Source organism: Pteropus medius, unplaced genomic scaffold (assembly GCF_902729225.1).
Source record: "Pteropus medius unplaced genomic scaffold, Ma_sr-lr_union100, whole genome shotgun sequence".
NCBI lineage: Eukaryota > Metazoa > Chordata > Mammalia > Chiroptera > Pteropodidae > Pteropus > Pteropus medius.
Window position 1 is genome coordinate 7,856,046 of NW_024349797.1, and position 24,263 is coordinate 7,880,308.

A 24,263-nucleotide genomic window follows, 5' to 3' on the forward strand; every position below is an offset into this window, starting at 1 on the left:
CCTGAAGGAGTGGAGGAGAGCGGTAAGGGGGGGGGGCAGTCCTCCCGGAGCTAAAAACCTCGAGAATCGCCCTTAAAAAAAAGCCACGACCCTCGGGGGTCTGGGGGGCGTTACCCGCTCCCCACCCCGCGCAAAGGAGGGAAACCACCGGTCGCCGCTCCCTACGCCGCCGCTGCCGCCACCGGCTGCAGCTCCAGCCGTCCGGTCCGCCTGCTTCTCCCCTTTATATAGCGAGCCAACGAGCTGCGCGAGCCGCCGCCGCCGCCGCTGCCGCGGAGAGACAGGGCGGAGGGGGAGGGAGGGGCGGAAAGGGCGGGGGCAGAGGTGGGCGGGGCTGAACGCAAGACACCGCGAGAGCCGCGTCGTCACGCGCCGTGGGGGGTGCCGGGCGGGCGGAGTCCTGGGACTGGAGTAGTGAAGTCCGAGTGCCGCCTGCCCCAGTCTCGCGCGATCACGTGGTTGGTACCCAGGCGGAAGGCTTCCGCACCTCCTTTGAAATGAGCCTGCAAAACACTGCTGGAAAAGGAATGAACTATGGCAATACTCCAGTCCAATTCTAGATGGCACCGCCTCCTGTCAGTCTTCGCCGTCCGGCGGAGGAGCTAGGAAATGTGAAAGGGGTGGTGACAGCCGCCTCCGTAGGAATGGCCGCGGAGGACGGGTCACGTGGTTCAGCTTCCGGCCTCTGGCACACTTGGGCTGAGGGCAGAGATTTAAGTGCGGAGTCATCTCCTGAGTTGTGAACGTGGTTTGGACTCATCACTCCAAGGCGTTTGCGTCTCTCGCCCAGCCTGGGCCTTGAGCTTGCAAAATTGTAGTGTTCCTAAGTGGGTTGAAAGCTGATTTGGGCCGTTAACACGTTCCAGAATTAAAAACAGTGAAATCGGCTGAGTTGTCTCCTTCAGTACAGCTAAAAAGTGGGTTTAAGTTCCCCAAAAGTCCGGTCCCTATTTTTAAATGACTTCTCACAGCGGTAGAAATGCCAAGACAGCAAACCAAAACTCCGATCACCTAATTATGACAACACGATAACTTTACCGCGTTTTAAAAAATATATCCATGAGTTGGAGTGCGTTTGACCTACTTTGACCAAGCAAATCCCGCCTTTATATCAACATTTCACGCAGAACAGAGATTGCTGTTTAGAAGGTGGAACTCAGTACCTAATTTTCTTGTACCTAGGAATTTTGAGAGACCTGAAATCTAGTCTGAACAAGTGAGAGAGTTTATCCTCAAAAGAACGCAAAACAAAATGTCAAAGTTTTATAACGCTGCAATCAGATTGGAAGAATAACTAACATCCTACAAGAGAGGAACAAATGCAACCTGCCGGGACATGAAGAAAGAGATTAGAGAAAGCAGAGGCCGTTAATATTCAGAAAATGGGAAGTTGTGGATAGATTTGTGAATAGGTATGGAGATTATTAAACTCGAGGTTTCTTTTAACGCCGTCTGATCCTCCGTTCAACTCAACACTCAGTTGCTGCTCAGTTCCCTGCACAACTGCCTGTTTGGGGGCACTTTTTAAAAATACACAGGAAATCATAGTGTTCTTGATACATAAAATTATGATTCTATTTGTAATTCACTATTCAGGCGACCATCAGCCTGAAAAGTTATACTAAACAATACCATTTCTGGTAAATTTCACTGCATTATTTTAAGAGAATTTCTTGTTACCTCCTTATATCCATACTACCAACTGTTTGCACATGGAATTCTTCACCTTCCACTTCGTTTTCTCCCCTGCTGCTTGGTAGTCTTAACTAAATGTCCAAGTGTTTTGCCATCAGTTAAGATTAAGACCACTGCAGATAGGAAATGGAGAAGAATCTATGAGATTTACTCTCCACAGAATTATTCATAAAGGGATTGATGACAGGTATGCCCTGGTTGGGTCTGACCTAAGAAATAATGGGATATAGTTACGAGAATTAAAATCAAGAAACCCAGTCTTGGCCTCCTAAAGACCTTCAGACACCCTGAATGCTCTGAGTGGGCCTCTTTTTACACACTCAATTGCAACATTGCTTAAGCATGTGATTAATATTTATCCAGATCCCTTCCCTTCTCCCCCTATGCCTGGCATTAAGTAACCATCACGTATTCCATTCCAATTTATTGTTTTCCAATCCTCATTTAGCTATAACATGCCTTCAATTAAAATATTTGTGTGCCAGCCAATTTAGTTTAAAAAGGAAACAGTTTCTGATTTTGCACTAAAATAGTGGGTCCGAATAATTGGGAGGTTACAGCCCTTTAATTCACAAAACTGAAAATTGTGAGAAAATTTCCATGTAAGACTGGACTTAGCATCATATTCAAATTGTTTTTATCTGAGCTTTTTCTTCTTTCTGACCAAAAGCTTGAAAAACTTCTAGTTTTAGCAAGTCCTCATACCATATGAAATATACTGAATTTTCAGTTTGTGAACTCATACTTTGTAAAAGCCATATACTTAGACACATAATAGTGCTCTCTTTGTGATGAATACTTTTAACTTCAAAATGTTTTATGTTGGAGGATAAAATTTACTTCTTTTAATATTCCATCTAAACACTACATAACTGTCAAACAAAAGAAGAAAAGGCAAAAAAAATCAATGCATAAATTTTAATATACTGTAAACAAAATAAACACCCAACCTTGTATGTCCAAACATTTAAATATTTTATTATCCAAATGACTAAGCAACAATTCCAAGAAAAAAGAAACTGGCTTAAACTAAAATCTTATATGACTTCTCTTCAGCCTTCATATTCTTAAATAAGAAAGAATGACAGAAAGAAAGAAAGAAAAGAAAGAAAGAAAGAAAAGGAAGGAAGGAAGGAAGGAAGGAAGGAAGGAAGGAAGGAATGGTGCTGAAGAAAACGGCAGAAACTAAGGGGAAGGGAAGGAAGGAAGGAAAGAGAAAAAAAGGAAAATAAAGAAAGAAAAGAAAGAAGGAAGGAAGGAATACCGAAGGAAGGAAGAAAGGGAGAAAGAGAGAAAGAGAGAAAGAGAGAAAGAGAGAAAGAAAGAAAGGAAGGAAGGAAGAAAGAAAGAAAAGAAAGAAAGAAAAAGAAAGAAAGAAAGAAAAAAAGAGAAAGGAAAGAAAATTATCTGGTATATTTAGGCAAAATGCAGCATTTATATGCTCAGAAGTATTGGGCACTTTTGGAAGATACAAAAGTAAAGAGGAAAGATCTTAAATCTCAATAATCCTAATCAAAGCCTCTAATGTAAAATATAGTACATAATTACAACATTCATTTAAGATACTAAAAGCACTGATATATTTTAGTTCTACCAAAAACATTATACTATATTCAGATTTCACTTGTTTTAGGCCTTTACAAAAAAAGAAAAACTGTTGATTTCTATATGCAGTAATATTTGATGCAATGTATAAGAAGCAATTGCTGACTACACAAATTACTTTTATACATGTGAGACTTTAAAATATTTTTTTAATGTTCTCATCCTTCTAACTTGGAGTTTGAAATTACTACTCCATATCTTAAAACAGCAACTAATTTGCAATTATTTTCTGTATACCAAAATGTAAGCTAGTTTCTGATGGCTTTCATGGATTTCTACATATCTTTTTGGGAAGACATAATTCATCTCATATCAGAAGATATCAAAGACTATCAGTACCATGTTAAAAGAATTTAGGAGCAACATGAAGAAGCTCTCACTGGCCAAAGATGAGACACTTTTTAGTCTCATAGGGTAGTACTTGCAGCAAGTTGAATTATATTAAATATTTAAATTCATTAATTTATAATGCTGCTAAAAAACAAAACAAAAATCCTAATTGGTCACTATTGGAGGATACTAAAGAAATAATTTATTATTTTGAAGATTGGTAAATAAAGAAAAATAATCATTTATCCAGCCTTCCCTATGTGAACTGTACCACCATGTACCAAATAGTAGATGTAGTGAGTTGAATGGTGGCCTACAAAATATGTCTGGCAAAGGAAAAAAAAAGAGTCTTTGCTAGTATAATTAAGGATTTTGTGATGAGATTATCCTGGATTATACCCTGGTAGGCCCTAAATCTGATGACAAGGGTCCTAAAAGACACGCAGAGGTGAACAAATAGAAGAGGAATTGTATCCACAGTGGTAACAGAGTGCTACAGCCACAAGGAATGTCAGCAGCCACCAGCGGTTGGAAGAGGCAAAGAACAAATTCTCCCCTAGAGCCTCTGGAGGGAGTATGGCCCTGCCAACACCTTTATTTTGGACTTGTTGCTTCCAGACCATGAGAATAAAATTCTATTGTTTTTAATTCCTGAAGTTTGTAATTATTTATTACAACAGCCCCAGTAAACTAATATAGTAGATGAAAGTTTCTCTTTAAAGAAATATGGCAGCTAATAAGTGAATAAGGAATGAAAGACTATTGCCATTTTGCAAACTCTGATGAACTGAGAGATGGAGGCATTAAGCACTGACATCTGCCAACAACACAGAAAGGGAAACAATCAGATATTACATGCTTCCAGATGAAGAACTTGTTATACTACCTATAAGATAGTCTCACTGCTACCCTCACCAATCGAAAACGTAAACCCTGAATGTGTTCAAGCTTCTAGATCCAATTAACAATGCACAAAAATACAGAGGATGTAGAGACATGTAAAGCTACATATCAAGAATGAAATCAGCAAAATCCAGGCCCTGGAAAGCTATAGGACAAATGATCCAATTTCTTCAGCAAATAAATTTAGAGAGAGAAAGAGGAAACTACAGGTTAAAAGGCACTTAATAGACCTGTCAATCAATAACAATGTGTGGATCTTATTTGGATCCTAATTTAAATAAACTGTGAAAGAAAGATAACTGTGAGACAATTAAAAATTGGAACACTTAACTGGATTTTTGATGAAATTAAAGAGTTATTGAATTAAATGAAATTTTCCTTTAACTACTTAAAAATAAACCAAATGAAGATTTATTTTATAATCAGTAATGGTTCTTTATTCACATAGCTTATCTTCTAGCTGAAAGATGGTTGATATTCCCAAGACGGCCTGGTATTGCGTTATAAATTGTAATCAATATTAAACACTGTGTTTAATTACATGGGTTTCCTCTTTCTCTGATTCTTGGCTCTCAGGTACATGTGTTGAACAGCTGTGATTTGGGACATTTGAAATGGTGAAAATTAACTTTCTTGCTCAGACTTGCTCAGAATATTATAAAAATATTTTTCTAGTGGCCAGATTATTTTTTATTTCAATCTACTAACTTTATCTTCTTACTCATAGACCTTCAACTTGATAGAGGCTTCTGATGTGATAGATAATTCTACATAGACACTTTTCTAATAAAATACATCATAGATGTATTTATGTATACATCATATAACATAAATTATATCTATGTTAATCTATAAACTATATCTTAGAGAATTATTCCTGAAACTGGAACTAGGTGGGCCAATTTTAGTTCTTGTCTAGAACATACCTTCCTCTGATAGTAGAGGCTGTAGAGATTATAAAAAGTGAGCTGGCAGGAAGGTTATTCTAGATTCCAGACCAGAATGGAAGTAAGTAATCTGCATGAATACCACAGGCTGGCCTTTTTATTAACAAGAGTTTCTGTGAGAAAATCAAGGGGTGCAATTCAAATACCTTCTTGAGAATAAGGATTAATGTTGTAGGATGGTTTTTCAAAGTAATGAGGTAGCCAGTAGGCAAAAAGAATGGATGTTTGAACAACCAAAAAATAGAGATTAAAAAAAGATAAGGAATTTATCATTTTGTATTCCCAGCCAAGTTGAGAAGTAGTAATAATAATAAAAGGTTTACTATAAAGCTTTAATCACACAGTACCTTCTCTGAAGCTTATAACAGTCAAATGAGATAAATAATATTATCTCTTTATTACAAATAGGAAACTGAGACTCAGTTTAAGCAGTGACTTGCCCAATCTTATTTCTATTGTGTAACTTTAGAGGTACAAGTTCAAGAGTCCACCTGTCTTAGAAATAAGAAACTTAAAAATAACAAATGTAGGAGAATGTGAAGGTTTTGAATCAAATCATGTTGCTCCTTAAGGTTGTCAAATATAGTGCTCTCTTCAGCAGCACATATACTAAAAAAAAGGATGTCAAATATATATTAATTATATAATTTGTTAAACTTCATTTAGGAGGAAAAGAGAAACTCTATAGCATATACAAAATGGAGACATGAAATCAAGACTTTGCCCAGATAAAATTAATTGCCTTTATAAAGGCATCATCAAAAAGCATTTATTAAATCATTTAAATAACTGATTTCTCTGTTTTTACATCAGTTGAAAATCATCTATTTCCCATTCCAAATAGCACTTACTCAATTATTGAACTGGCAAGAACAGTCATTCCTAGCAAGAGTCTCTATAATCAAAACATTTCTGTCTAGCTTTATAATTATATTTTAAAGGTTTTGTAAAACAAGAAAATGAAGGATGACCATATTTAGTGGTAGAACATTGGGAAGGTAGAACATTCATCTTTCCATTTTACTCAGTGTGTCAGTGGTATAACTCTCATAGTGGAGACAGAAAAATAAGTTAAATTGGGCCTGTGCCAATGTCATTGCACAATAAATTAGAAGAGGCGGTGTCTATTGATAGACCAAGAGACTGTCCTTGCTTTGACCATGAGCAAGTTATTTCATCTGTAAAATGGCAGTTATTAAAATACCTACATTAGAGAGCTATGTGAGAATTAAGAGGTAATCCATGTAAAGCTCTTTAGCACAGCGATTGGCACAAAATAGGTCTTCAGTATCTATCAGAGACCGTGACAACAATAATGGTAACAATAATAATACCGATGGTAGAGAAAATTAAATGGGTTCTATTTTTTATCTGTCTAGATAATGCTGAGCAGTGGAGTGGAACAAACATTAGAAATCAGAACACAATTCTAAGTTCACCAATAAAAAATCCCACATCTATCTTTTGAACATATAAGTTTTTTCTACCTGTAAAATTAGAATCAAAGAAGAAAGCAATTCCAAGTTTGAGATAAAACACATACTATACTTTGATTAGTAAATTATTCACCAGTTTCTTTGAGTTTAAACCATTTAAATAACTGATTTCTCTGTTTCTGCATCAGTTGAAAATCATCAATTTCTTGAAATGATTCAGGTTGTTTAAAACCAGAGGCTTATGTAAATTTCTAGTCAAGAAATATAATTGTTCATTTGTCAAGTGTAGAACTCATTACCATTCCTCAATAAATCTTAAATTAAAATGATGTTGTACTTTGTATGTTGTACTTTGTAATAAAAATCAATACCATTATTTGGCCACAGGATGGCAAAATACACCTGAGCCCAGATAGAAAACAGGAGCAGGAAACCACAGTCCCTAGAGCGGTGTTTCATTTCTTCTTCATATATTTTATAGACAGACTCCTGAGTGATACTTATGACTAACAATGGTTTTATTTTCATAGGTTGGAATTCATCACATATTCGCGTCTTAATTCTAATTTCAGTGAACAACACAATCAAGTCCAAATTCCTTCTTTCTCCCTTTTTTCCTTAATTTACTTTCCTTTTTTCTTTCCGCTTCTCTTCTTGTCTTCCTTCCTTTGCTTTTATTCTCCCCCTTTAATACAATATTTACAGAATACCAAACATAGCCTCTTTTCAATGACCTTAATGCCTTTTCACCCTTTCAATATTGGCTTAAAAAATCAAATCAGAATTTCCGTCTGACTTTTAAAAATGTGATTGGATAATGATTATCAAATACAGACCATTTTCAACATCACAGTATGTTCTTAGTCCCATATTTATCCTGCTTAATTTTATCCTTAATCGCTCATGACATTTTAAAAAGTATTTGTTGGGGAGAAAACAACAAAACAAGAAAAGTTAAATTACCAAAAGCCATCAAGTAAAAATATATAAAATAAAAATGAAACTCATGTATTTCTGTCTCTTCACTCACACTTCTTGATCACACCTGTGTTTTTCCTATGCTTGCAAGACATCTCTAGATATATGTAGGTAAAGACAAGTACTCTGTTTTTTTTTTCCAAAAATGGAATAACGCCTTAAATTTTATATGCAACTTGACTTTTTCATAGATCCAGTATATCAAAAACCTCTTTTAGACTAATAAATTTCAAGCTGTCTCGGGTGTTTTTAACAGCTGCATGGCATTTCATAGTATGAAAAACAATTTATTTAACTATTCCTCTATATTGTAGTTAGGGAATTTCCTTTTTTGCTGTTATAAATATTGCTGCAACAATATTCTGTACATGTCTCTTTATGTACTTTTGCTATTATCTTTATAGGATAGATTCTTAGAAATAGAGCCGATGGGTCTTAGGCTTTCCACATGTTAAATACTAATTGATAGGCATAAGGTACCCCCGCCATAGGTTGTCCCCACTATCTCTGACTTTATAAAGGTCTCACATAGCTGTCTTATAAAGTCAAAACCAAACTCCTTCCTCATTCCTCCAGAACAAAGAGGTCTGGGTCTTCTAAAATTTGTTTCTGTATCTTTCTTCACACTACACTTATGTCATTCTCCACTCCCCTTTATCCTTTCTTCCTTTCTGATGAAATTCAGCTCTTGAAATCTTTCATTTCTTTCATCATTTCCCCCATCGTTATTTCTCTAAATTCTTTTTTTAATCATTTGTAAAGTAATAACATTTGACATAATTGCTTGTGTATTTTGTTTAAACATATATTTTAAGTGGAAAATTAAGACAAACATTTCACAATGTTCTTTATTGTTGTACTTATTTTTTTTTCGTACAAAGAGAAAGACTAAAGCTGCCTCCAATTCCCAATGCCTGGAAATATTCTCTTTTCTAAATTTTGTACATATTCCCACTTTTAAAATGTGCTTTAATTATTTTTTGCATGTCTGATTCCCACTAGATTTTCTTTCATTCAACAAATATTTATGATGCATCAGGCTCTATTCTAGGCCATTAGGGTACAGCGCAGATTTCCTTCATTCATAAAGCGCACGAGGCCGATGAGACAGACAAGAGACAATATAAAGAAGTAAAATATTATATGATATGTTAGGCAATTGTAGAAATCTAAGTGAGAAGAGTGGAGATAGAAAGAAAAACAGATTTATCATATGTATTGAAAAGAGATCCAGTAAAGCTTTCTTCGGATACAATATGGGGTTTTAGAAAAATGAGCAATCAAAGATGCCTCATAGGTTTCTGTAAGTAACTGGAAGGATGTTGGTACCCTTTACTAAGGCTGGAGAAAATTGAGGGAAAGACATGTTTGGGTGAGAAAAGTTCTGTTTCAGTTAGGTTTAGATGTTTGTTGAACATTCAAGTGGAGACATCAAACAAACAGTTGAATACAAGTTTAGAGCTCAGCAAGCAGACCTGGGGATAAAGATTTGGGAATTATTTAGCATGTATAGGTATTCACAGCCATGGGAATGTATGAGGTCATGTGAGCAGTGTAAGGGTCCTATCAGCTGAGATTGAGGTGTAAGGAGTGAGAAGAAACTGTTGAAGTCTTAAGAGGAGAAGATATGAAATAGTCAGAAAATCAAATGTATTAAAGCAGTAAGTAAGTTTGTTATGTAGAATCCATTGTTTTCTTGAGATTTAGGTGAGAACTATGGTTATCTGCTTTTCTCTAGTCTCAGTCAGTTACTTGGGGAAGGCACAGAATAGTTAAGTAGTAAGTTTAACTAATGTGACAAAGATCACCAACTGTCTCCAAATGTCCATATTCCCTTTACCTTTTAGGAATAGAATGGCTGATTTTTAGCTGGTCTTTTAATCTCTTCAAAGAGATTGCATTTTTGAGCCTTCTTTGCAGCTGAGTGTCATCCTGATTAAGTCTGATCCAACGGATGTGAGATGTGATGTGTGTAACTCCTGGGACTTCTTTCTAAAGGGAAGACCACTTGCCTTGGACCTCAGTGAGTGATTCTGATGATGGCTCATTAAACCTAAAGAGATAAATGGGAGGTAAGTCTGCAGAGGTAGTGGAAAATGAAGAAAATGATAGATACGGTGGATTGCAAGTTTTAAAAAATTGATGTAAAGTATCTGATAAAGAGAATACTTCAAAGGTAGGGATGGTGGTCAGAGAGTGGAGCGCTTGTAACTGTAATCGTTGGGCAATCGTATGACCATAGAAGTTCGTAGCTGAAGTGCGATAAGGGGGGAAATCATCAGAAGTGAGGAGTACAAGGAACTAAGAGGCCTCAGCATTGGCTTGGTCAGACATCAAGAATGGCAATAGGAGTAGGGATAAAGAAGAAGATAGATGGCCAGGTGCTAAAATCTTCAATAAATGAGGGGAGACTTGGAGGTCAGCGGGACAGCAATATTTGGAGTCGTAGTGTCTGATAGCATGAACTTCAAAAGATCTAAGTTTTAAAGAAGAAAAGTCTACATCCTCTTAGAGGACTGTAGGGCAGGGGAAGCAATGCCCATAAGGAATAAGTGGGTTTCAGTCAGGGCATGAAAGTGAAGGGAATGCTCAGAGAAGATATCACAGATATTGATGATAGGTCATGAGTCTCAGAGGGCCCAGGAAGGGTTCAGGGAGTTAGGAGGAGTGCAAGAGGGAGTTGTATTCATGGATTAATTGGCGTAGCATGGCAAAAAAGATTGGGACATCTACTGGTGCCTGAGGCAAATGGAAACCTGAGGCATGTTGTAATCCTGAGGGCCAATGAGAGGAAGGTCAGGAATTGGTTTAAGATGAGACTCATGCAGCCCATTGTGGTCTGGTAGCTAAAAGGATGAGTCAAGATATCTGAGAAGTTGGTCTCTTAGACAGTTTGCAGTGATGAAACAGCCAAAGGAGCAGCAGTATCACTGGAAGCTCCAGGAACTCTGTTAACTCTCATTATTTAAAGTCTGTGAGCCTCAGTTTGTCAATGAAATGAATGAAATGAAGTAATCATGGTACTTACTTGATAATTAAGAAGATTAAATATATATTAGATAGAATTAATTGCTCCAATTCTTCACCCCTCCTTATGTATAAACCTTTTGTATGTGACTTTGCAGTACCATATATAGGTAGAGTCTATATTCCCACCCCTTTAATTTGAGCCTTACCATGTGACTCAATTTGGCCAGTAGAATTTGGTAGAAGTAATGGTATACTATTTCTAGCCTTAAGCCCCAAGAAGCCTTATAAATTTCCACTCTTGTTCTTGTACTGCTGCCTCTTCATGAAAATGACGTATCCAGGCAAGTCTGCTGGATTTAACAGGAGGATAAGAGACACATAGAATGGATCTATCCCAGCTAAGATGTCCCAGACAAGCCCAGCCTAGGGCAGAGCTCCCATCCAACACTTAGTCACATGAGCAAGCCCACCCTAGGTCAGTCAGTCCTCAATAGACTCACAGATATGTGAGCTATAATATTAGAGAACTATTGTTTTAAGTCACTGAAGTTGGGGTGATGTTACATAGAAATAGCTAACCGATATAAAATGTAAGGCATCCAGCACAGTATATGGCACCTGGTAATCACTCAATGTTGGTGTTCCAGTTACTATAACTATGCAACAAATTACTCCAGAAGTTAATGGCCTGAAACAATAATTTATTATGCTCACAGATTATGAGGATCAGGAGTTTGGACATAGCAGTGGAAATGGCTTTTCACTTCTCTGTGACATCTGGTGCCCCAACTGGAAGACTCAATGTCTAAGAGTTGGAATCATGTGAATCTTCATGCACTTCTGTGCCTTGGTGATTTTGGCTGTTATCTGAGACCTTAGCTGGGACTGCCGACTGAACACCTACATGTGGTCTCTCCAGTGTGGCCTGGGCTCCCACACAACATGATAGCCAGGGTCCAAAGGTGAGTGAACTGAGAGTTAGGCAGAAACTATATCCTTTTATGACCTAGCGTTGGAAGTCGCATAGCATCGCTTCCAGTATGCTCTATTCACGGGACCAGTCATAAGCTCCAGATTCAAGGGGTGGAGAAATGCCACTATTTAATGGAGACTGGAAGGTTCTGGAAGAGCATATGGGACTGGCAATCACTAGTTTATTCTCTTTATCTATGAGTCTGTTCTGTTTTTTTTGTGTGTTTTTTTTTAATTTATTTTGTTCTTTAGATTCCGCATGTGAGATCATATGGTATTTGCCTTTGTCTGATTTATTTCACTTAGCATAATATCTTCGGTCCTCTTTAAATTCATAATTTAAAAATTTCAGGAGAGTATAAATTGGTGTACAGCCTGTTATTTGATATTTTTTGTAGCAAAAGAAATAGCTTTTTTTTTTTTTCAGTTGGGTTTCTGATAAGCTATTTGGCAGGCTTGCAAGATAAACACAACCAGGGTCAGAATTTCTAAATTGTTGGTTCTCTTTTGCCCCACCATTTAGTCTGGTCACTAAGTGCTTGTATTCTCCTGTTTGCATTGAGCCTTTCTCCTTTATTGCAATTGTTATTCCCTTATTACAAGTATATTGAGAATAAAAGAGAGTAGATTTTGTACAGTCTGGTGAATCGGAAAATCAAACATTCTTGCAGCATTCCTGACAGCAATAACTTCAGAGTTGCAAAGAGAAAGAAAAGCAATAGTAAATGGGACTTTCCAGACTGCAGAAGCTCGAAGGTGGAAGGGGGAACTGACATCAAGAGATTACAAGAACATTTACTAAAATACAGAGTGAATTTCAGTCACATTCAATTATATGTTAATTTATGCTTGCTGATTCATATTGCTTTTGGCATATTTTTGCCACATACTAAGAAAGCCAATTCTCTTAGTCGACTATTGCTTTTTACAAGGAGGATAAATCTAATAAATATAAAATATTGAAAGGCAGCTCACAAGTGTTAAAGGCAGCAAATGAGATATACAATAGGGGTTTTACAAGAGTCCAATATGGGAAGAATGATTGGAATCTCTTTGGTCTCTGAGATATGTTCCTTTCTCTGCCATTGCCACCAGATCAGTCTAGGCTCTCAAGACTTTAAGGCTATTAGTGGAAAGAAGAGATGGGAGAAGGGAGAAGATGAGGGAGAAGACAGAAAAGAAAAAAACGTCGTAAGCTCTGGGGTTTGTTCTTGACAGGTGGAGAATAGATTTTATCCTCTTCCGTTCTGTTGACCCAGACTGTGTTAGTGGAGGAAAGTACAGGTATTTTGACTTTAATTTAACTCCATCTGAAAATATTATCGGTAACTTTTCATACCTCGAGAGAAAAATTGTGAGTTTATGTAAGTTCTTCTTGGAGATCTAACTTCTCTTTGGTTTGGAAAGATACCTCAGAGGGTCCATGACAGGCTATGATGGAATGGAACTAAAATTTGCATTGCATAATAAAGTGAGGTACAGTGAAGGCTCATTATACTTTTATTCAAGTTATTTAGTTGGTAATTCCACTCAGTAGATCTGTGAGGCAGATAAAGGACACCATCACGCCTCAAACAGCCAAGTCATGTTGGTAAAATTCAGGGAATAGTTGTGTGACTCACTTTAATGACTTCCCCACATTGGCCGTGAACACATTATTCACGTAGCTGGGATTGTGGGTGGTAATGATTCTGTCAGTATCCTCAATGAAGAAATTGAAAAATTAATTGAGGGTCATAGAGCGACTTTTATTAAAGACTTATGCTTTAGTCTACTTTATCTTATGGGAAATTTAAGTGATTTTCAAGAGTATTCACTTTAGAACTTAATCCCCACTTAATTTGGGATTTTAAGAAGAGTTTTCGGTTTTCTCTTGGCAGTCCGAGAGACAGTAGTTTGACGGCTTGAGGAGTTGGCTCCATTTACTCAGGCTAGAGACAAGGGAGAAAGATGTTTACAGATTCCCTCTGTGGAATATGGGCAATAACCCTTAGAAGCAAGAATGTCTGATATTGTTTTAAGTTTTTTCCTGCCTTGTGCTGTAAATACTCACCACTGATTGCTAACCCTTGGTAAACATTGGTTGTATCACCAGCCTTGAATTATTAGTTCCCTGCAGAATGGAGAGAGAGGGCTGCCTTGATTAAATACTTCATACAAGTCAGAGTAGAAGCACGACGTAAATGTTAGCTCATATTGTTATGTTTTAGGAATGCAGAAAGCTGCCCAGCATGGAACAATAGATAGTTGAAGGTGATCAAGGAGCTGGGAGTTTAAAATAAGAGCTGACCCACGACAGTGAGGACACTTAAATTCCCATCTTCACTTTCTCTCCTTCTCAACTCGCCTCCCCCACATACTGAGGAACACTGTGGAGCATGCCTGGCTTTCAAGTTACATGAGAAGTGATTCCACTTGGATATTAAAGGAAAGGAGGGCCTTAGAAGGCTAACGCCTCATGATAATGTGGGACCTAGACAACTAGGTTTCAAAATTTGTTCAAGAAAACTTTTGGGTGGATAAGGAAAAGAGTAGAATTTTCTTCAGATTCCCCAACTTAAGAAAATTTCATGCTCCTATTTGGCTATTAACTCTTTTCTGTACCTATTACAGTTACTAATATCAGTTAATTTCATAGACTAGGCTAATAAAATTCCATATGTTCTGTTCAGGACAAAGTTCTCTCCATGGCAGGGGGCCACTGAACTGGTCTGAGTTCTCCTTTTGTAGATAATTGTATTTTGAAATATGATGTATTTTGCGTTAAGATGTCCATGGTCTATTTGAACTAAACACAAAGCTGTTTCTTTCTTGCCTGTTTACTCTGAAAAACCTTTATTTTCCTTGTCCTTAATCTTTCCCCTAGTTCAGAATACCCAGCACATTGTCAACAGATTGTCTTTCCACAATAATGCTTTATTGGCAAGATTCTAAAATGGCTTCAGAGCATTTACAAGATTGAGTCCACCCTTGGGCTAGATGCAGACTGTATCACTGGTTGGCCTAACTATCGATCTTATTTCTTGATATACATGAACCCTTCACCCAAACTCATCTCCTGCTAATATAACATACTACTTTTAAACCTGCCTCTTCTCAACTCTAAACTCTATATTGATTTTTTCCCATCTGAGTTTATGTTGACATTAGTCATTTGGATTCATCAATTGATTGAACAGTTATTTCTTGAGTGCTGACAATATGCTGGGAACATAATGCAAATTTGTTATTTGATGATGTGCTTTTATATTTCTCACTTATTATATGTGTATATTCTTATCATGAAGAAAACCTTAAGGACTGAATCATTTTAATTTGTTTTCTCACAGAATTGGGCACAAAATAGGACTGCAATAAATACATCTTGAACTGACTCAGTTATGGCCATGATAAACTTAAATAGGATAATTAAACTTGTTAACCTGTCAGCCTATAATCACTAACTATATTAATAAACATTTTAATAGATATTTTTCATTATGCCTGACCTCATTAAATCTTGTCAGTGATCGATTTTGTTGAAAATATTTGATTAATAGCTCATTTTCATAGCTCGAAAAACGGTATTACAGATGATAATCAGCAGAACAATTAAAAACAAAATCTCACTTCTACAGAGTTAGCCAGTGTATAGACTTTATTACATAGGCACACATTACATTTTTAAAGTAAACTGGTTTTACATAAAATTAATGACAATAGTATAAAAAGTTATATCGAATGAGGGTGGATGATAAATGAAAGAAAATACAAGCCTTCGATCAGCTAAATCATTTATTAGGTCTTGGGTCTGTCCATCCTGACATATTGAAATTCACTATGGACATTACAAAAATGGAGAGTGAGGAGGGTGCTCTTTCATCACTCCCTGGCTAAAACACTGATTCTGTTTAATTACTTGAACACAGTAATATTTTCTCCAGGTTCTGCTGACGGTTGGACACAAAGGTTAAATGAATGCTAGCTTAGGGTCGGAGGAGTTCATACTCTTCCCTTTTGTCACCTCCATACGTCAAAACCCTTGAACACTTTGGTCCAACAGGTTGTTCTCAGGATCTGCACATCCACTTTCCCAGAACTGCTCCCATTGGATACCATGTGAGGTCACTGATCCTGAAGCCCACAGTGCTTAAGGCTTCAGTCACAGTGTGGCTAGATATTGTCCACAACTAACATTAAGAATTTGATCTGAGGCAGAGGATGTTGGAATTTCTTGCTGTCCAGTTGGAATTGAGCCATTCCATTTGACCAACTCTAAGTACAAGAAACTAAAATCATACAAACACATACCACAAAAAGAGATGCTATTTTATAGTTTGTACATGTTTTAAAACTTTTTTAACTACAATTTTATGTTGCAAAGAGACAGAGCGTATAGGGAGAACTGACCTTCTCTCTCATCTCATTTTGCTGTAACTCTATGGTGATAGTCCCAGGATGTTTACCGAGTGTTTTTATCTTCCCTCGATTTCTGCAGTCTTTTGTATAAAAGAGTATATCCATAAGCCATTGATCATCCTGACTTGGCTCCTCAGTACCTGGGAATGTTAGACCTACTTCTGTTTTAAGTGGTACCCAAATCCAACTTCCATTTCAGAGACCCGTCTGCAATTCTTCACTCACGCCACTGATGTGCTGGTGGAAATCCCGGTGCAGTTCCAATTGATCCTTACCATCATTTTGATCCTCCATTTTTATCTATATTTGAAGGCAACGGCAAAATAGAGGATTGCAAGATTTTCTGTGTTTGTTGTCTGGACAGATGGTAAAGAATAAAGGCATGAAAAGGAAAAGATAGGCTAGCCAATTTTCCCAATCTTCAAATTTTAAATTTCTTATTTCTTGAGACAATATGAAGAGTCCTGTTGACATGAAGTGTCACTGACAATGGGGGAAAAAAGGTATTTTGTAAAATAATCCATAAAACTGGAAAGGACCTGAGGGAACAATTAGTACAGCTTCCTCACTTTTTTTTGGCTGAAGTCGCTGAAGCCCAATTGGGAAAACAGCAAGTCACTTAAATTGGTGATTGTCTCCATGATTATGTCCTTTGAAAATTCATAGAAACCCCAATTTTACTCCCACCGATGACTTTACACCAATAATCTTCAGTGTTCTTGTGTTTGGCCTTAGCTCCCTTTAGGGAACATGGCTGCTAGTGTAGCACCTTGACCAGAGTAAACGCACTTGTTGGATTAATTCTATTGTTTATCCTGCTACGCAATCTTTTCTTTTTCTTAGAGCTCCTTACTTTTAAGGGATGGCCTCTAGTTCAAGCATTTTAGGTTTGACGGCCAGTGCTATATTTGTCATCTCTCTATAATCTCATTCATTTTCAATATGAATATCTTTTCATATTGAAATTCTACTTTTTTAGTCTGTTCTTTTATAGCTTTTCATTACATACAATTTCTATCTGCCTTTCTCCAGGCACTACTAAACATATTACTATGGACAGTTTCTTTACAGGCCTGGAATTGAAAATTCAGAGATATACGTTCTTAAAAAAAATGTAAAACAAAAAGACTAGACTCGCAATCAAATTTGCTAAGGCACACTAGAAGAAATATAAAAGTTCCCTATTCCTGCTTTAGTTAATACGAGGGAAAATATTACTGATACGCACATTTACTTTCTATATTTATGACTGCCTCATACATTTCATTCAATTCCTTACACATAAATATGAGTCAGAATATCCAAAGCAAGTTTCATTTACAAAGAGCATAATTAAGAAATAGTAATTTGTAGAGAATTGGCGTTTAGACATTGGTGAGAATGCCAAGACTAATTTTATATAAAGAGATGTCATGGTTTAGATGGGACTTGGTAGTAAAGTGTTAGAGATGATTTGTTTCTTAGATAACATTTTTTGTGGATTTAATTTTTCATCAGTTTTGTTGGAATTTCCTACTAAATTGCACTCTTAACATGATTTAAACCCTAGATATGCTAGAATTAACTTATCATCATCATTTGTAGAAGAGCTAGTTACCATTCCCAATGGGGAGAATTTCTAAAAGTATGCTAGGTGGCAGTGCTTCCCATTCAAATCAGTTTAATCTTCCCAGGGTTTAAAAAAATTCTGCTCATTCTCTGCTTTTCCACTATTAAACTTACTATGTTACTTAAAGCAGCTCTGAAATCATGATTTCATTTCACGAGTTTCGGCCTTACAATCTCAGACCTCCAACTTACTATGGCAAGAGACACAGCAACTTTGGTCAGAGGTTAATGTTAGGGAAAACAAAGACCTAGCATACCAAGTGTGATTTTGCTCTCTGTCAAATGCTTCTTTTCCCACTGAACATTCAAATGGGCAAGGCTCAGGCTCACAGACCTGTCTGACTTGCAGGAACAAAACTGAATCAATAATCTTGATTATGGACAGCATCTGGGCTACTGTACTTTGGGCACAATCATGTTTTTTCAACATGAATAAGGTACATTCCAGTTTAAATGGAGCTGCACATTAAGTGCTTGAGTGCTGACAAGTATCATTATTTGACAACAGAGGCCGGAATAAAAGGAAAGAAAAATCATTTAAGTATTCTAGGAAATAAAAGCATGCTTGCTTGCTTGCTTCCTTTAATATAGGTATTTGACAATAAGTAAGAGTTAAGTTGTTCTAGAGTCTCAGGGTAAATATTCATTCAGCAAACATTTATCGAATACCTAGTAATTTCCCTTTATTTCAGTAACATACGTTTGTCTAATCAGTAAGGATTTAAGGTGGCTGAAACCTATTATATTCCAAGCTTTGTGCTAAGTACTAGAAACAGAGAATCAAGATACATTCCTTGCCTTCATAGATCACAGTTCCTGGGAATGTGAATTTCTAGGAAAATAAACTCTTGCCCTCAACCACTTACTGGATTTAAATAGGAATTACTCTCATTTCAAATAAAAATATTTTTCATAAAAAAAAAAAATCCTCAAAGGTTATGAGCTTTGCCAATAATGCAGGAAGGTGGGGGGCAGGGAGGGGAGGAGAAGAGCCAAATGGAAAAAAATATATTCAGAAAATATTTAATGTAAGTGAAATGCAAAATGTTGATAAGGAATAATTAATACTGTTTACAAGAGTGGCAAAGGAGGTTTAATGGCCCTCCACAAAATACCTCATATTCTCTTGTTTGACATATTATAACAAGTACATTTCTTACTCTCTTACTATAAAGTCACAAAGCAAGCCACTACTACTCAAAAGAAAGCACAGTTCTCAATATGTGATATCTATGTTCTAACAGAAATACTATGTATTGGTAAAATGAATTCACTTTTAATATTTTCACATTACTGACAACATAGACAAGGATTATTTGTGACCACATATACACAAAATCCAGGTCCAGGGTGACAAACTTAGAATGTACACATCAAAAAGGTAATTTTCCCAATTGTGTCTTCTATGTAGGCTATTAGGAAAACACTGAGTCTGAAAATATTTAGTATTCTGTTCTTCAACCACAGAATGCTACCCATAATCATTTTCCCCAAAACTAGAAGGAAATCGAATGTGATAAAATTGAGGTGGCGGATTTTTAAAAATTAATAATAATTTGCTCACTGAATGTATAGATAGCATGGAAGGTATTTTCTACACCCTTAGTTTAAAAATAAAAAAAGTCCAGGTGAAAGCATGAAGGCAATGAGAATAAGCCATGGTGGGGAAAAAGGTCCAATAAGCAATACACATGTGACGCTAACAGGGGAGGCAGAGATCTGGAGAGGGTGTGTGGATGCTAACCTTCAGTAAGGAAGGTGACAGAATGACCTTCACCTTGTCAACTCTTCAACTCATCTTGATGTTTCAATGAGGAATCTCAAGTGCCTTTAATTCAATAGGGGAAGGGCTATGTCTTAGAGCCCTCACTTGACAAACACCTCTGGGAGACTCCACTGTATTTCGAAAAGCATGAAAAACCACTTATCAAAGAAAAAACAACTAGAGTTAGAGAGTCCTATTACTGCTGAGACTAAACCTATATGCAGAAGGAATCTTGGTAGTCAGCCAGCACAGATCCACTGTAAGAGTCCCTTTTGTAGCATCTGGGATAGACAGTTATTTTAACCTTTGTTTGGGCATTTGCAGCAACAGGAAATTTTACTACTTGAGTCCATTCCTCTTTAAAACAACTCTTATTAGAAAATTCTTTCTTATATTGAAGCATACATCTGTCATGTATAAAGTTCTCCTTTGTTCCTGTTTTTGCCTTTTGAAGCTACACAGAATAAGTCTAATTCCTCACCCTTTTTATAGCTCAACGGAAAATTCGATGCAGCTATTATATCATTCCTTCCTTCTCTGCACTCCTTTTCCAGCTATACCTTCTATTCTTCACAGGATCTATTCCCCTGTCCCTTATCTAATCGGACCTTTCACAACCCTAGCCACCTGCCTCTGGGCACAATTAATTTATTAATATTTCTCTTAAAATGTGGTACCCAGAATTGGATCCAACCCTCCATCCGGATGTGGACTTACCAACGCAGCATACAGGGCTCCCTGGACTTCTATCACCACAAGCTGAATGCACTAGCTTTGTGAATAGCCACGCTATAGTCCTGATTGAAAATTGAACTATTTTCCTAAGAAAACATTTCTACATGAACTGCTGTGAAACCAGGACTTTCCACCACCTTTCTCACACACACACACACACACACACTACTCTATACTTAGAGGGTTGCATTTAAGAAACTCAGAACGTGGAGTTTCTCATTAATGCCTATTCAATTTCATCCTTTTAGTTTCAGTATAATGCTCAGGTATTTCATAAAAAATTATAATGATTTCTACATTCTAGTGTAAGTACATAGTTAGAATTCAATGAATATTCATTGAATAAATTAATCCTGAATCTGCCAGTCAATAGACTGGACATATGTCTATTTCTGTGTCATCTACAAATCAGATCGGCATGTTTTCTGTCCCCCTATTCTGTTCATCACAGAGAAGTAGAAAGGCAGATAGAAGCTGCCTTTAAATTGTTGAGCAGGTATCCCCTTTGGGATGGCCGATGGAGTTCCTTATACGGTAAGAAAACACTAAGGTACAAATAAGAAGCAGAGGTACAGAATGTAAGCAGGAATGGATGAAGGGAAAGAAGATTGGGTATCCTAGACTCTTGAAATTAGGATTTAATGTTTCCAACATTAGGAAAATATGGCTTTCTCTCACCTCTACCCTAGAGTCTTCTGCCTTTTAGATCTATTACAATAATGTGATTATCAACCTCTGAATTTCTGGGAAAAGCTTAGTTTTGAAACAGCTTTTAAATGATCTTTTCAGCACACATTTCCTATAAAGTTTGAGTTAAAGAGACATGCAATTGTCTATTCGCTATGAGGTATAAAAAGAGCTCCCGAATGCCCCTGACAAACGACTGAGGTATAATAAATATATATATTCATTTGTTTCAGGAATCAGAAATGGCCTATATTTTTGTGTGAATTTTGGAATTCACTGAGATTGAGCTGTCTCCTGAACTGAATATAATCTTACAACTAATGTCCCTTTTCCCCAGGGTGAGTGAAGAAAATTAAGCTCGATTTTGCTTTCCCTTCAACAGTCATCTTATGCAGAAAGTGGGGCTCATCGCAGAATAAAAAAGTATGCTATTGTACCTTTTTTCCATTGTCTATTGTGAGTCAGGGTGGTGAACCCTGAGACTGAAACCTTAGAGTGATGGAAAAAGTGTTTCGATCAAAACAGTCTAAAACCAGGAGGGAAACGTCTCAAAAACTTCTATTGCATAGTGTTAATTCTTAAAGAATGGAGACACCTACAAAAGGACCAGTGGACCCAAAGAGGAAATTTGTTTTGTACCTTTTCTGAACCTTTTCTAGAAGGAGTGACAGAGATGGATTCTTAATTAACCTCTCAAGACCATGTTTTCCAGAAGCTCACGTGACAGGAGAACATCAGAAGGAAATCACGCCAGCCGGGAATTGGGAGGTTCTTTTCCCAACTCTCACAGCCACAACGAACCACACGGCTGTGAGATGAGCAGAGATAAGAAGCTTAATTAACTAGCTCCAAAAGTCACTTAACCAGGTGCTCCGGGCACAATCAGAGCCTCTGCAAAGCAACCACCTCTCAGGGTTTCCTGTTAATATGTAGGTAACTGTGAACAGGAAGGTCCAATCCACCATTCCCAACGTGGAGTAGTCTCATCAGGGACTGACTTGAACTTCAGCTATTCAGGAAGACATCCTCTCGTGACTCGGGGTCAAGACTCCTGCAGTAGGGCTTCATCACTGGACCCCACACTCCTTGGGATTTTCCATTTCATCTCCTTCAAAGTCCAGCTTCAAACTCTTTTTCTGCTCAATCTCCACCTGCCAAGAATAGAAATTAGAGAGAACTATCAGAAAGAAGAGAAAAACATCCCGAGAAATAAATACACCAAAAGAAAATACCCCTACCAGGTTTTGGTTCTTTGAGATTCTTTGTAATTTTGTTAATGTTTAGGGCTTTTAGCCACACTGGAGCTACTGGCCTATGTATATTATAATTCTCTCTTTGCACATTCTCTTGATAGGTCTGGAATTTCCTCTCCCTCACAGTCCACCTGGAAAATTCTTATTCTTTGCCTTGCACAGTGGCTCAAAGGTCACCTCTTCTGTGAGGCTCCTCTTGACTCGTTAGATAGAGTTAGGTGCTCCCCTTGTGCATATTCCCACTGCACCTTGTATATTTGCCTGGCTCCACTATACTACGGGCTCCGTAGGACAGAGGCCAGTCAGCGGCTATTCACTATTGTATCCCACTAATGTAGGCATACAGCGGGCAATCACAAAGGTGTATCAAATGAATGAATTCCTTTGCCATTGGTTGTTTACACTCTTCATACTTTACCTCTTTAAAAAGTCTCCAACCTGGAAGTACTGCAGTATTTATAGTTCTACCTACATCTTCTGTAGAATACTGTAGCTGTAATTGCAAAGGGGTTAATAAATTAATCTTGCCTTTAAAGTGACAAACTTCAGCTGAAGCCTTTGATAAGTCAGGTGGGGAACCCTTCTAGCTAGAGAATTTCATGATTAAATTTCATGATTAAGCTGCTCCCCTCAAGACCACTTTGAATATTTATGACGTGGGAAACAATGCAAGACGGAACAGTTGGGAAATAGCAGTAGGGAAAGTGCTATTTTTTTCTGGCCACAAGATGGAGTATTTGTTCTTTTTTGGTAGATCACACCACTAAGGAAGCAATTAAAGAATAATAAATCACCATGTAAATCTAAGGATATTATTATGAATAGAAAATTATAAAGCCACTTTGAAAAATCCTTCTTCACTAACCCCCATTTTCCAACTTTGGTGTTTAATATCCTTTCTAACTCCTCGGGCTATAATCATTATTCATGTCAGAACACTCAAACTTGGTTTCCTCTTTCCACACCCCTGGTCCCACTGCTATTATAGAAGCAGCTTTGGCTTTTGAGTTTTGTCTTGTTATAGCCCAGTGACCAGGTCATACATGTCCTAACTTTACCCAGATCCGCTTCATAAAGTGCTGTAGCTGAAATACATGCTTTGAGTTAGTACTTTCCTGATATTCTCTTCCACTTCCAAGTTCACTACTCTGCAATATAAATTATATTACGAATGAGTAGTAATAATCCCTTTACCATATGACTCTTTTCGTTGTTGTTGTTCATGATGAATGAAAGACATTACATTTTCCTTTTTCATCAGCTTCTTTATTATTTTCTAACCTTTCTCTTGCCCACCAGAGAGATTATTCATTTAAATCAGAGCAGACTCATCTTGGGCTATGTACTAAGGTGAACCTCCTCTACGGCGGTCAGAGAACACCTTGCACCCAGGGCAAACGCTGCTAAAAGGAATGAGAGGGGAAGAGCATCCGGGGTGAACCAATGGACTCATTAGCCACATGCCTCCCCAGGCTACCTTGTAGCTGTAGTGTGCGGAATAATTGACCCACTTCCTGACATCGGTCTTGTCTTCCACAGAGATGGATCTTACAGCAGCTTTGGAGGCAGAAGTTGTGGGCATGCTGAACTCGACATTCACATGATTGGCGAATCTAGAAGGCACTTCCCGGTCAGAGCCAAGTTCAAGGTGGCAGAAGAAACAGTGTGGGTGACCAGAAGCTATGAAACAAAGACAAAGAATCTAGAGATTAGGTTCTTTGGGGAAGAAGTGGAAGATGAGCCACAGCAATAAGAGCGGAGGTTGGAAGTCTCAGAGGCTCCAACTCTGAGTAGAGGATTTGCCTCAGCAGAAAGACACTGCATGTGCCTCAGATCATTTGTTGTAATACTGATATCTTAGCCTGGTATCCTAGCAATCGAACCCATGGCCTGAGAAACAAAGGTTATTCTGCCTACTCAGCTCAGAGTGATATGTGAACACAGCACAAATACTAAGGAATAGAGGCTCTAGACAGGCAGA

The 24,263-nt window shown here is 37.5% G+C and overlaps 1 protein-coding gene and 1 long non-coding RNA gene across 7 annotated transcripts in view; one reads left to right on the forward strand and one right to left on the reverse strand.

Annotated features, from left to right (window-relative positions):
• The window catches only part of LOC120619575 (uncharacterized), a 74,130-nt gene that overhangs the window by 1,367 nt on the left and 48,500 nt on the right, over positions 1-24,263 (forward strand). Inside the window, exons 2-3 of one of the 2 annotated variants that reach the window (XR_005657558.1) lie at positions 9,742-9,966; positions 11,581-11,826. This is a non-coding gene — a long non-coding RNA (uncharacterized LOC120619575). The remainder of the gene's footprint in view (positions 1-9,741; positions 9,967-11,580; positions 11,827-24,263) is intronic. The other variant, XR_005657559.1, reaches the window with a different exon arrangement.
• STON2 (stonin 2) overlaps positions 15,456-24,263 on the reverse strand; it is a 119,472-nt gene continuing 110,664 nt past the window's right edge. For 3 of the 5 annotated variants that reach the window (XM_039883965.1, XM_039883964.1, XM_039883967.1), the window contains one exon: positions 23,531-23,962. In XM_039883965.1, coding sequence (XP_039739899.1) covers positions 23,628-23,962 — 335 coding nt within the window. In that variant the 3' untranslated portion in view covers positions 23,531-23,627. Of the gene's footprint in view, positions 22,181-23,530; positions 23,963-24,263 lie in introns of those variants that run through there. The other 2 variants (XM_039883968.1, XM_039883966.1) reach the window with 1 other exon arrangement.